Here is a 13,624-nt window from a genome sequence, read left to right as displayed (position 1 = left end):
TTTACTTCTCACGCAGGTGCTGACCTGAAAGAGAGAGCGTTGATGGACAACTCTGAGTCTGATCTGTTTGTCCATGGCTTGAGGTCCCTCATGACTCAGATCGGTGAGAAGATACATAATCCTGTTATGATTTATGTTAAGCACAGATTCTTGAGAAACATTTGGATGGATAAATTCAATCATTTCTAATGTGGTTTATGTTTATAGCTGTGTTGCCAATGCCCACACTCGCAGCAATGGACGGCGTGGCTCTTGGAGGAGGACTGGAGTTAGCATTAGCCTGTGATCTTCGCGTTGCCGGTATCTTTATGTCTTGGTTACAAACTGCCAGTTCTTTGCGTGTTTCTCATTATATTGTTGTCCGTTTACTCAGATTCTGAAGATTCACATCCACTTAGATGGGAAAGGGGAACTAGAACCACTATGGTGCCTCTCATTTGATGTAGTTCTTCTTTTAAACAAACATTTTGAACATGTTGTGTCATCCAGGGAATATATTGAGCAATTGGGGCATTTGCTGGCGGTAAAACAGCCACATGCAACATCAGAAACTGAATTAGCTGTTAGAGGTCAGAAAGCGTGCTAGATAGTTTTCAAGTACAGTTACTTTCTTAAATAAAAATAGACACACATAAAAATAGCACATGATTATATTAGTTTTTGAGTGGATAGAAATTATGTAGTCAATTCAATGAAGTTTAAAATGTTGAAGCCATAATACAAGTAGAGAAACAGCTTCCATTTCTTTTCTACTCATTTAGAGTGTTGGCCTTTCATTTTTAACTAATATTACATAGGAAATCAACTGCTGATACTGATATGAGCACTATTTGCTTGACCTCTATGTTATGTTCTGCTGTCAGGCCCCTGGAGTGATGTGGTCTGTGTATTCACACCTGTTAGATTTATTGCCTTCTGCAGCTCGCACAGCAGTGCAGACCTTCAAACGTCTTTGTCTGTTTCAGCGGACTCGGCACAGATGGGGCTGATTGAGACGACACGAGGGCTTCTCCCAGGGGCCGGTCAGATGAGTGGCAGTCATACTCCTGTGGAAATAAGCGATGAAGCATCTGGAAAATTTGACCTTGTGGTGCTTTGTCCTGCAGGGGGCAGTCAGCGGCTGCCACGTATGGTGGGCCTGACCAAGGCGAAGGAACTCATCTTCACTGGTGCGTCATAAACACATGAACATCTGACACAGAAAGCCACAGTTCATTACATTGAGGGATTTCAGGTCGACGCTTTGGAGGGCAGGTCGCTCTGGAGATGGGGCTGGTAAACAGTGCTGTTAAGCAGAACCAGACCCAAGACGCTGCCTACAGAGAAGCAATCTGTCTGGCCAGAGAGATTCTGCCGCAGGTCAGGACACACAGCTATCTGTCAGCCTGCAGCAAGCAGAGTCCCATCTCTCACCTCTGCACCCAGATCAACAAGCCGTCTACTCTTCTTGTTTTCATCCTGTCTGTCTTTCTGTTGCATCCACTCTGCCGCATCTTCACCCCAGGCCTTTGTCACTCCTTGTTTCTTTCACTAGAGTTCAGCTGCCTGCAGTTGGCAGGGTCACAGTGGCAGTCAAGTGGAGGAATGAACCCGTACGCACACATGACGAGGCACACTAGGCACTTGTTTGTACTGAAATAGGATTGAGTAGATATTACATTTCCTGTAAGCCATAACATTATGGCCAACCTTGTAACTTTGTCTTCGAGAGAGCATCGTCTCCTGGGTGCCACTGGTCTGCATTGGTCAGTACCGTGTAAGGGTGGCTCAAGGAGGAAGAAGCTGAATACCAGAGGAGTCATGGCACCAGCAAAGGACATGACAAGTTGTGATTCATTACACTGGGCACCTCTCAACTGCTATCCATGTTCTAATGCGCTTACGCTGAATGTTGGGCCGAGGTCATTTTAACGCAGACACTGATCAGTGTTTTGACTGGCCTGTCTTTCTCTGAGACGTGAAGTATTTTTCAGAACATTAAACTACTTATCATCCATCTTTCCTCCCCTTTTACCAGGCGCCAATTGCCGTGCGGATGGCGAAAGAGGCAATGAACCGAGGCATGGAGGTAGACAGTGATTTATAGATACTGCTTTTCACTGGAAATTATCACCCAAACATTCACACAGTGAGTCATGTTTGTCTCTTTCAGGTTGACATCACCTCAGCGATGGCGATAGAGAGGATGTGTTATGCTCTGGTAGGAGTAATGAGTCATGCTCAATCACATGTAGTTGATGCAAATCCACATTTTAGCCTGAGATACAGTGCATCATAACAGCTTTTCAATTCAACCCTCAGAACAGAAAGTATAAGCTGAGGTAACACAGATTTCACTTGGCATCCGCAGTATCTTTGATAGTTTCTTGCAGTGTTGAAAATTTTATGTATCCTTCAGTTTGAAACCAAAACAAATGAATTAAAAGATTTAAGATTAGTGAGTAAATGAGAAAGCAAATGTAAGAAAACTATAATTTGTAAAACAGTGAGTGAATAGTCCTGAAACGTGACAATGGTGTAATGGAACAGAAATAAGGCAGAGCACCGCAATGAGCCAAACAAACCCAGTGATTGTATGATCTCTCACGTTCATGCCCTCACTGCCGATGAAATTTCACATAAAAGACAACCGTAGCAACAGAACAAAATCGTCACAGTGGTGGGTGCTAACAATGATCTGACAGAGAATGCACAAATGTGTTACACAGATGATGTTTCAATGATACAGAGTGTGGTTTAAACATGTGTGTGAATGTCATTCATCATGGCTAAGTGGTGTCTCATTATTCCAGGTCATTCCAACCAAGGACAGACAGGAGGGCATGGCTGCCTTCATAGAGAAGAGACCCCCCCGGTACACAGGGCAGTAATCTCCATCTATGGGGCAGCTGCTTAAATGCAGTGATCGTAATTATGTGTCAACTTCTGGAGCAAAAACAAACTCTGTAATTAGCACTGTTTACATCCGGAGATGAGCAGAGATTTAGATGTCCACAGATAAAGCCGATCCTATGTGATAGCTGCACTGACAGGTCAGCCAAATATATGTTTTTAAAGGGAGTCTCACACGTGTACACATTTTGTTTTTTTGTATTGGTGTAACACCCTCATGCTTCATGAAATGGCAGACGCCCCCCAAACCTTTTGGCACCATGGACCCTTATGTATAGGTGTGAATCATCCGTTTCAATGAGTCAGTGGTTCAAACAGGAAATTTCTTTTCAATACAGGCTCTTGGATCTGTCTGGTGTCTCATTGTTGACTGGTTCTCCCCTCTCAAATGAGCTCTCCAGTGACATTTTCTTGCGGGATATTTCAGCAAGAATTAGCTTGTCAACATAGTGATGCATGGAAACACTCTGTGCCCAAGACAAGCGCATGAGTGACTAGAAAAGTCTCAGTTTTCCAAAATAAAATACGTGGAAGACAAGTCACAAATAGACCACAATCCCGTTCAGATCTGCTGTGCGCCACTTGGGCACTTCTTTTTCTTCAGTCTTTGGAGTTCAAATTCTATTACTGATATGACTGGAGTTTACACAACCTCTTTAAGAACAAAAACCCCACGCAGCATTCAACATAACCAAATGTTCTCTTCACTTTAGATGCTGGTGGATGTCCACCCAATTTTAAAAATGAGGCAAAATATGGACTTCAGTGCATTTTTAGTCTTATCACTTATCAATGTTTCACAGAATTGTTTTTGGCCATTAATCCTCAGAGAAGTAAGTCCTGGAATGACCCCAGTCAGACCTACAATGCAAAATTGTGTCACTGTTTTGCCAGCTTGATATTGCTCCTGGAGAGCTGTAGGAGTCAGGGAAGGGGAGATGCTGGCTTGTCTCGCTTCCTCAGTGACCCAAAATTGGACATCGAAGATGATGAATGACTGAATTGACAGGTCTACTCCAACTGTCAGTAACATTTGAGGTTAAACTGCTCACAAACGTTGTTCACAAGAAAAAGGCAAGTCTTATAATCCAGCTCATGGGAATATACATTCTTTATTTTTCCAACCATAAAAACAGGATTCATCAGCAGCCAAATAACACACGCACCACTAGTACATTTCTTGTTTTCTCATTCAAATTGTCAAACACTGGCCGGTTTCAAGTAAACAATCTGGATGAACACAGCAGACGCTTCCCATAAAAAAAACTCCTGTGTCAGGAATACCTGTGACAATTTATCAACTTGAGTATGTGTCAGACAATATTATGATGAAATCAACTGGCATCATTGCATATGCATGATCAAGGAGCATCTTCTTTTTTAACTTCCAAAGTGATATTTTACCAGGAACCGTTATTTGAATCATGATATTTAGCAAGTTGCTTTAAAAAAAATCAATTATACACCCCATGACGTACCGCCACACTTAGTTATTGGCCAGAAACCTTGAACCATCACAGTAAAAATACATTAACCATGCCACCAGTTTGAAACGGCCCGAGACAAACCATTACTCCATAACAAACCATATTACTATGTACAAATGACAAACTGTTGTACAGAGGTACATACACACGTTCTCATAGTGAAGTTAGGTACTGGAAAGCTCATATTTTTAACATATTTACACTCTTTTCTCAGTGAAAAAAAAGGAAAAAAAAACCAAAACAAACCATCTGTGCCATTTCCACTAGACAGAAGATGACACCTACATCTGGATCTTAATATTTCATAGTGCAAGTGGTATTGCTGCTTTGAAACTCGGAACAAACTCATCAAGCCGAGAGCCAGATGTGGAGGAAAGTGCTTTTAAAAACAAAAAAAAAAAAAAAAAAAAACAGGACGGGGACAGTTGGGCAGATAATCAGGCATTCGGACTAACACCAGCATGCTTGAGCTCACCTCATCATCATGCATTCATTGAATGAGCTGAAACCAACAAGGTTTGACCTCTAAGGTCAGCCACTTTCTATTAACCAGAAGCATCACTCTAGAACGTAGCTGGCATTGGTGCATTGTCAGAACACTTGACACTCAACTCTTCTATATTCAAAGGTTACTACCTTTTGAGCTTCTGACAAGATTAGTACACAGAATTCATCTTTGTTTTGCAATCAAGAAAGTATATAAATAGGTGTATGTGCAAAGGCTTCTCTTTGTTTAATGTCCTTAGCTTTATGATAAAGTGTGTCCGTGCCTGTGATATGCATTCGCACAACTCCTCTGCTGTTACGCTGTATATCCCTCTTTTTGTGGAGGCAGCGCCTTATTCTGAAAGAAAGCATTCAGAGAATAAGAGAACAGTGCTTGTATGTGCGAGTACAATGGCTGCTGTTCACCTGAGGGTTCACTGAGGCGGTGGGCGACGGACCGCAGGTGCTTGTGCAGGCTGACCGGTGCGCACTCTGTGGCGCTGTAGGCTGTCCAGAATGCTCTCTGCCAACAGTTTGACATCTCGGTGGGTTTGAGGGTTTGTGTGGACGCACTCCAGCTGCTGCAGCCCACCTTCCTCCAACAACATGCTGCAGTAGCGGGAGGCTGTAGACACAGTCGTCACAGGTAAATAAATTCATCCTTTTATTTCTTTGCGCAGTATTAGTTAATTCCATATTGCATATATGTTGCAACAGTGTGACATGGATTATTTTAGACATGTTCACATGCATGCTTGCTTGCTACAGGTTTTGAGTGATACTTGCTGACAGTGTTGACAAATCACTTTACCCTTTGTCGCAAAATTGAGAAGAGCAGCAGTCTGAGCAACATTTGTCGCAGATTTGGGTTAAGTCAATGACATGAACTGGGGGACTTTTACACACCACACCAGAGTTTTCAGAATGTTCTTTACTCCATGTCTCACAATGTGAAAAGCATTGATTCAATGGCCACACATTCTTGATTCTAAAAAATATTGAGCGATATTAGGAACACTGTAGCGCTTAGCGGTACTGCCTCACAGCAAGGAGATTGCAGGTTCACCTACAGCTTGGAGCAACCTCAGTCTGAAAACATTGAGGTTGATAGAGTGCGTGTTGTTTGACTTGTTAATGTCTATTAATCTCTGTGTTAAAGGTGTGCCACTTTGCTCTCAAGATAGCTGGGATTGGCTCCATTCACAAACCCCATAATGGAGTAAGTGTTAGACGATGAATGAATTAAATGAGCAATATGCCATTCTTTTCTTATGCATCTGCCAGTTTCAAGAGTATTTATTTCATTCCGCTCTCCAAATCTCAAAAAGCCTGGCCAGTCTAGGTCATTCACGCATCTGTCGATTCATTTCCTCTAGAGAAGCAGCATTTCTATAACTTAGAAACAGTATTGAAAGTTAGCCCTTTTGGTGAGTTTCTAATGAAATATTCAAATTTAATATCAGTATCTTAAAACAAGGCTGTAAGTGAGAAAACGGTAACAGATAAAGGCAATCTGTGAATTAGAAAACTCAGCAGTATGATGCCAAAGTTTGACATGGGAGTAAATTCACTCATCTAATTCATATGTTATGACATCATCAGGCGCTGGCCATCGTTAATTGCATTGTATTTTGCAGATCCACTGAAGAAGAGAATCTTCATCCTCATCTCTCAAGCAACAAGGACAATGACTGGGCCCCATCATTGTTGTTTACAGCAGGAGCGTGAACACCACTCCTGGTTCCTCTGCTATTTGCAGTGTATTTTCTACTGTAGCTGCTACCACATCTGCCGCTATTTCCGCTACTGTCCTGCAAACTGTGCCCAAGCCTCCACCATTTACGATCACAGAATGGGAGTCAGTCAAACTAACTCTTGCTCTCTTACTCCCCTACTACGTCTTCTCAACAAAGGGGCAGTTTTCATTTCATATTTACTCCAAAGCTCAGACTGAAGTTACATGTAGCCGCCGCCTGCTGGTGTAAATTAGCACCTACACCAGGCTCCATTTTTGCAGCTTTGCCTGTTTATATCCTTTGATGTTGGGTATTAGAATTTTGGGATGATGATGCTCACAGGGTTAATGTAATAAGCTCTGGCAGAAATCTGTGAGGCACTTGAAGCAAAGAGTCATAACCAGAGTGATGTAAAGATGTTCCACTCACCATTCTTGCTGCAAACATGCTGCATGGCCCACGCCGCCCACAGCTGGACACCAGGGGTGTGGAAACATTCCAGCAAGGGGAAGAAGGGATTAAAAGACCTAAAAATGAGAGACAATATGAAGACGTCAACAACACAAGACTGTCGGATTCAAACAATATATCTGACACCAGACTTTACATGGGGGATGTTAAAAGGGTTACAGCAGGGTAGATTTTTATTTATTATTTCGTTTCCCAATAGAAATAAACTATGTCTGACTATACAGTTGAGCTTTGGTCCTTGAACTGGGCATGTGACAAATACAATTTCAAAGAGACACAGCTAAGTGTAGACTGCTTATAAGATTATATTTCACCAGCGAATAAACAGACTTTCAAATGCCACAATGATGGCCATATGTCAAGCCTGAATTAGATGAATTACATTGCTTTGTTATTGTCTTCACACAACTTTAACTCAAATTGAGAACTAGTACCTGTAGGCAACCATTTCAAACTCTGGTGCAGGCCACTTCATGATGACATCATGCTGTGATAACACACACACACAATCAGAAGGTTTAGTCAAGTGCAATCATTCACACTGACGGACACCGAATCCTTTCTACCAGTTGTTCCAGCAGCGATGAGCGAAGGTCAGCGCTCAGCGTCCAGGCCTGCTCTCCTCGTGACGTCAAGTGTGCGAGGATACCAGCAGCAAAGTAGCTGACCTCCACCTCTGGACTGTGCAGCAGACTGCTGATGTGGTCCAGGAAGCTTTGAACCATTAACTCCCCATGCAGTTCTCCCACCTCCGCTATGTTGTTCTGTATCAGGGGGAAGAAGGGCCAATCATTACTTATTTTCTGTCAGCTGCCTGAGCAGCTGTGACTCACCAGTAGACCCAGAACTTTCTGCTGTATGGAGGACTCATTGGGGAAGGACTGCAGTAAGGGACGCATGAAAATGAAGACAAAATGAGTCATTATCGCAGACGTGTTGGAAAATCGATGCTTTCACACAGCGTACCTCCAAGACTTTAATGAACAAATCTAAACCCTGGTTCTCAATAAAATGGCGGCAGGTTGTTGGTGATTCGTCCGTGAGATTCCATAGTGCGCTGAGTGTAAATTTTAGGGTGGCGTCCACCACACCCTGTGTGGCCTTCTGTCTCACAATGTGAAGCAGTTGCTGTGGAAAAGAAAAATGAAAAAAATGAAAATTTTTTTGAAAACGGTGTGTGGAATTACATGCAGGCACCAAATGGCTGTATTGATTTTAAGGTAGTCATACAAATTTGGTACAGATGATCATTGAATATGGCTCATTCAAAAATGTCTCTGAAAAACATCAAAATGTCTGATATTTTTCAAGACACTTTCAGAGGACAATTCAGTTGATGGAAAAACAGAGATCAATACGTGTTAGATATTATACTCAGAGAGCCCCACAACACTATGGGCATCAAGTGCACTGAGCTAACTGAGATATGAGTATCTTCATTCACTGGAACACATGACAATGGATCACAACAGGACTCTTACCTTCACTATGAACAACTCCGCTCCCAGCTGAGCTGTTTGCTCCGTAGAGAGCTGACGAGAAGAGATCCCCGAGTTTAAGCAGAATGAAATCAACAGTGGATATAGTTTGAAATACACACCTTAGCTGCCAGTATGGAAATGATCGCCACGGCCATCCTCTGCATGTTTTGGTCTTCATGGTTGCAAAGCCATTGCATCACAAGTTTGGCAGCTTCAAACCTTCCAACAATGAGCACATCTCAGCATTTTGATTTTGACATGAATGCTAATAAGATTAGATTAGATTAGATGTCCTTCATTGGTTCCATAGTGGGGACTAATAATTACAATTCAAATGTTCATAAATGATGATCTAATTCCCAATTCATGGCATTGTAATATTTGACACAGAATGGTCAGAAGATGAATCTGTCAGTCTGACATTGGTGTTTCAGCTGACACCTACTTGGTTAAAACTGTGAGTTCTCTTTTTGTGCTTCAATCCTGAAGCTCTTTAAAACTTAAATTTCCATCTGTCAGCTCAATCTCATTTAGTCTCCTTCACCATCGACGATTTGGATATGACATCACATTGTATATTATCATGCACCTGGACTAAGCCTACTGAAAGATGTGCCCTTAAAAAGAAACCTTATACATGATTGATCTGTGACATTAGTAGATCTGTGCGTCTCTGGATTGGTGTTGGTTTTGTTAGATGGTCTTAATTGGTTTTCTGATGCGGATGTCTAAGTTGGTTGTCTGACAGATGCAGGGTCCATCTGGAGCCTCTGTGAAAATTGTCAGACACTGGATATTCGACGGACATCTGCAGCAATGTTGGCGGTGTCATCCTCTGTTCACTGATCACAGACAAACTCTCACAGGCAGCGCTGATGCTACAACCCGGCATCAGTTAGGAACCATCAACAAATTGTGATTCAGTCAAAGTCATCCAAGATTGCCAATAAAAAAACGATTTTATGACCACTAGACAAAGGACTGACAGTTCGTATAACATGATGTGACAAAATTACAATTTATTCACATTACTTGTGATATTTCTTCAATAGCGTCCAGGAAATGTGTCCAGATGCGTGATAGTTAATGTAAACGGTTAAGAGACATTGGGGACAGCAGTCAGACAGCTCAAAATAAAACAGGTTTAGTTCAGTCAGGTTACAAACACAACAAGGTTTTACGAGAGACGTGAAACATACATACAAACAAATGATGATGATGGAGACAAACTCCAGAAATAAGTTTTATCATAAAATGGTTGGGCTTTCATGAGAGACTGTGTGTGTGTCAAACACATGTGCATGTTTATAGGGTTAGTTTTATTGTTATTGCCAGGATGGGCAATATGGGGATACAGTCCATCCCTTCTGTGTTATTAGGATGAATTACTTTTGTGTGTAATGAATTAATCTGCTAAAGTACCAGCACTACTTACTACAACATGCACTCACTCACCTGTTGAAAGGAATTCCCTGTAAAATCCGATCACTGCACAGAGACAATAAACAATTCTTCTGGAGCTGAGGATGAAGAAAACGAATTAAATACAATCCCACCTTCTTGTGATGACATTTTTGATCTGTCCTCACAAGGTTTCAAGCGTTTAAACGTCAGTAAAATTAGTTCATTATAATTGGGTTTAAGTTTGGGTCAGAGTCCTGGTTAAGGTTAGCCATTTGTTCTGGATGGTTAGGTGAGGCTGGGGATAGTATTATGTCAACGAGAGGTCCTCACAAAAAATGGCAAAACAAACGTGTGTGTGTTTGTGTATGAGTGTGTCTCTGCAATTCTGAAATGCTGCATATGCCACGCGCCCTCTGTCCTCAATCTAATGTCCATGAAAATGTGCACTAGACAGTTCTTAGAACAAAATGGCCCCCCCAAATCCTTTGGTTCCTACATTGCTTCTGCACTGAAGGAACCAACTAAAATGGTTAATGGGTTTAGTTAAGTTTGCAAGCCACAATCACCCCTCCTGTTTGTATGTGATATGTGAGCCTACCTGCTGATGGTTGGGGAACGTTCTCATGGCCTCCAGAAGAAGCTGAGTCACGGTGCTCAACAGTCTCACTGGCATCATTAAAGCCAAGTCCTGCTTGGTCAGGTTGAACACACAAGCACTGGCAGCCAGCTGGACGTTCAAAGTGGCTGGATGGTTCTTCATGGCTAAAACTACCAACTAGAGAGAGGAAAATGACCAACTTCCCTTGATTATGTGAATGTCACATTCAATGAATGTCTGTGAGACCAAAGCAATTTAGAACAACAAAAAGCAGCATGTGTCACCTTGAGAATATCAGGTCGAGGTTTCTCCATGACATGTGTGAGGCTGAAGAGATGAAACAGAGCTTCCCTCACAAAACCTTCTCTTTCACTGTAGCGCAGTAGAGCCTCACAAATCTGCTTTTCGTTAGCTTCTCCTGTTACCTAGGGGACGAAAAAGACATTGAAATACAGTATAATGAAGTGATTTGTACGCATTACCAAATACATATATCTGCAATAACGTCCTACTTTCAGGTTTCCTTCCCCTGACAAGAAGTCTGAGAATCCAGCATCTGTTGCCAGAAGTCCAACAAATGTCATCCCCGGTCTTTCCTCCACAAAGGCTTTGACAGCAGCATCAGTCACCTGCAGCATAGGAGGGCACTTTAGTATTGACAGTACAACTGAGATACATGGGCGAATGGTTGTGTGACAAAAATACATATTGGAGGGCTTCAGTGCGAGTGAACACAGGCATTCACTATAATCTAATGTGTGGTTTCTTAGAGCAGATTGTATGGCAGATCTACTTAAGTTTGCATTTAAGATCCCAACTAGTAGTGGAACATGTCAATATATATCAAAGATCTAGGCCTGTATCTTGCAGTGGCCTGAAGGAAGGCCTCAATATCTCCTCAATCTTATGCTTGAGCAAGAGCACTTTTTGGCAGACATTAAATAAAAAATATCAACTCATGGAATCTTGGTTTCCAAATTCCAAGTTGTAGAGGGTCATATTCATCTTAGATTTTACACACACCTGTTTCCTTCCCGATACATCCAGGGAGACAAGAGCAGGTAGAATTCCCGGCTGCCCAAGCAGTTGACGAGCAATATCCGATGTGAACTGTTTATCATCGCTGATGTCCAGATGCTACAGAGAGAGATGCACACACATACACACACAGCTTGTCAAAAAAAAAACATTCACCGCAAAGACAATGTCTACCTTTGAAATACCAAAAGTCTTAGACAAACCTGCAAAACATTCAACTGGCCAATGACTGCCAACAACTGAGCAGTGCTCATCTCCAGTCTCTTCATCTGGTGTAACGTGAGTGAGCGCAGCCTTTCCTTGAGGCCCAACAGAGGACTCAGGTTTGTGACGGAGGTGTTGGAGAGATCGAGGCTCTCCAGCCGAGGGAGTGAACACAAATCGACCAGCCCACAGTCGTAGAAGTCAACATTGGCCAGGGAGAGCGAGCGCAGACCCTGCAAGGAGCTGAAGCTGTGACGGATCGGTTCTTCAAGTGAGGACATTGTGAGACCAGTCAACACAAGCCGCTGCAAGGATTCCTGCAAACAAGAGTAACAAAATGAAAGGCACTCAGAGCACAACAGTAAGCGCCATTTCCCATCTTACCTGACAGTATTTATTTGTGGCCAATCCTTGAAGGATGTCAGGAATAGTGAGGTCTGCGTTGACCCTGGCTGCATCCAGTTCCAGCAACCTATGAGAACATAAGGCTTTCTGAAAAGCCTCTGCAGAAATGCGGGCCGTACGGATGCATGCTCGTCTCAGCCGCAGGTATTCACAGTTCCGAAACACACCGACGCTGCTGTCATTCAACAGACCTGCAGTGATATTGACATATGTCAGAACATGGAAGAAAAATTCTAATTGACCAAAATAGAACTATTTCCGCTCAACAAAATGTCCCAATATTAAATATGACATTCAGAAACGCAACCCTACCCTGCAATGCTATGTTTGACTCGACTGTTTCCTAAAATACTCAGGGAACAGCTTAATCAGATTACCTGTTTTGAAAAGTCTCTACTGCAAGAGCAAATATACTGCACCCACCAATAAATGCATTTCAGCCTACATATTTAAAATAGCTATGCAAAGAAAGCTCAAAATGCAAAGATGGGAAGATTTTGCACAGTCACAAGACTTTGGCAAAACTTGTATCAGCAATGGTCCTCAGATGATAACCACACAGCCATAAAGTTGGATGTCAACCCGCTGTGCATTCACATAGACATCCAGACAAGAGAGTTCGGTACCACTTATACTCGCATATGGCATATGGCCATTCAATTCAAGCTCAATTCAATTCAAGAGAACCAAGTGACACCACAGTTGCAAATTCAGAGCATTTGTACTGATATTTTCTGGACAAAGAGACCTGCAGTATATAGAGACTATATGACTCTAAGGTCTTTTGGGGTATTTACCTTCCGTAGCCATCTTGGCCAGCAGCTGGTCAGCCAGTTCCTGCGGGAAGAGAACCTCCTCCCTTAAGCATGCAGACCCATCAGGACGCTTGACACAGAAACTTTCCAGGTGTTGACTGACATAGGTCAAGCACAAGTCTATGAGAGGCGCAGGAGAAGAATCATCCTGGACACAAACATCGCAACAGTTCATAGCTACGCAGTGACGCAAATACGCTCTAAAAGAAAGTGAAACCCACCGTCGTGAGGAAACTGCAGGCCATTTTTTATAAGTTATGACTGCACTGTAGCTTATTCGATGCAGACTGGTGTCTAAATTACCAGAGAAAAAGGCTCTTCGCCACGTAAATGTGCTCCGTTTCCACCTGAACCCCTTGACGGCGACGAGTGAGCTCAGCTAGCTCACTTGTTGTCGCCTCTCTAGTGGAAAATCCTCTTCGGAACCCGAGTGTTGACAGCTGTCTCCGGGAGACATCATGGGAATATTTGCAACAAACGCTGCAAACAAAAATAGCCTGTAGGTTTGCGATTAAAATGCAGCTTAGTTTTTTGGGATTCCGGAGGCTGCAGCCTATTTTGGACCTGACGAGACAGGCAGTAAACAAAGGTCACATCACCGGAAGTA

At 42.6% G+C, this 13,624-nt stretch overlaps 2 protein-coding genes across 4 annotated transcripts in view; one reads left to right on the top strand and one right to left on the bottom strand.

Annotated features, from left to right (window-relative positions):
- Window positions 1-7,826, top strand: part of echdc2 (enoyl CoA hydratase domain containing 2) — a 14,698-nt gene extending 6,872 nt beyond the window's left edge. For 2 of the 3 annotated variants that reach the window (XM_053865504.1, XM_053865485.1), the window contains exons 4-12: window positions 17-103; window positions 208-300; window positions 966-1,169; window positions 1,235-1,359; window positions 2,018-2,068; window positions 2,153-2,200; window positions 2,793-5,511; window positions 6,025-6,084; window positions 6,503-7,826. In XM_053865504.1, coding sequence (XP_053721479.1) covers window positions 17-103; window positions 208-300; window positions 966-1,169; window positions 1,235-1,359; window positions 2,018-2,068; window positions 2,153-2,200; window positions 2,793-2,870 — 686 coding nt within the window. In that variant the 3' untranslated portion in view covers window positions 2,871-5,511; window positions 6,025-6,084; window positions 6,503-7,826. The remainder of the gene's footprint in view (window positions 1-16; window positions 104-207; window positions 301-965; window positions 1,170-1,234; window positions 1,360-2,017; window positions 2,069-2,152; window positions 2,201-2,792; window positions 5,512-6,024; window positions 6,085-6,502) is intronic. The other variant, XM_053865494.1, reaches the window with a different exon arrangement.
- Window positions 3,995-13,624, bottom strand: zyg11 (zyg-11 family member, cell cycle regulator). Its single transcript, XM_053865475.1, has 18 exons — window positions 13,239-13,624; window positions 13,000-13,165; window positions 12,182-12,393; window positions 11,797-12,114; window positions 11,579-11,692; window positions 11,068-11,184; window positions 10,840-10,980; window positions 10,556-10,732; window positions 10,009-10,073; window positions 8,673-8,772; window positions 8,554-8,604; window positions 8,039-8,200; window positions 7,906-7,953; window positions 7,639-7,836; window positions 7,507-7,559; window positions 7,031-7,128; window positions 5,292-5,490; window positions 3,995-5,223 (listed from the first exon to the last, which is right to left on the bottom strand). Exons 1-17 carry the CDS (start codon window positions 13,260-13,262, stop codon window positions 5,300-5,302), a joined length of 2,235 nt encoding a protein of 744 aa, XP_053721450.1. The 5' UTR covers window positions 13,263-13,624; the 3' UTR covers window positions 3,995-5,223; window positions 5,292-5,299.

The sequence above is a fragment of the Synchiropus splendidus genome, chromosome 1 (assembly GCF_027744825.2).
Source record: "Synchiropus splendidus isolate RoL2022-P1 chromosome 1, RoL_Sspl_1.0, whole genome shotgun sequence".
NCBI classification, from domain to species: Eukaryota; Metazoa; Chordata; class Actinopteri; order Syngnathiformes; family Callionymidae; genus Synchiropus; species Synchiropus splendidus.
The sequence above is the reverse complement of the archived record's forward strand: the minus strand, read 5'-3'. Positions and strand labels throughout refer to the sequence as shown.

What these genes read in the sequence shown, in the direction of transcription:
- zyg11 (XM_053865475.1), bottom strand. Translation starts at nt 13,262, where the DNA reads ATGGCCTGCAGTTTCCTCACGACG. An exon ending in ATGTATCGGGAAGGAAACAG is followed by an intron (nt 11,185 to 11,578) that starts GTGTGTGTAAAA and finishes CCTATGCTGCAG; the next exon opens with GTGACTGATGCTGCTGTCAA. An exon ending in CGGAGTTGTTCATAGTGAAG is followed by an intron (nt 8,201 to 8,553) that starts GTAAGAGTCCTG and finishes TCTTTTCCACAG; the next exon opens with CAACTGCTTCACATTGTGAG.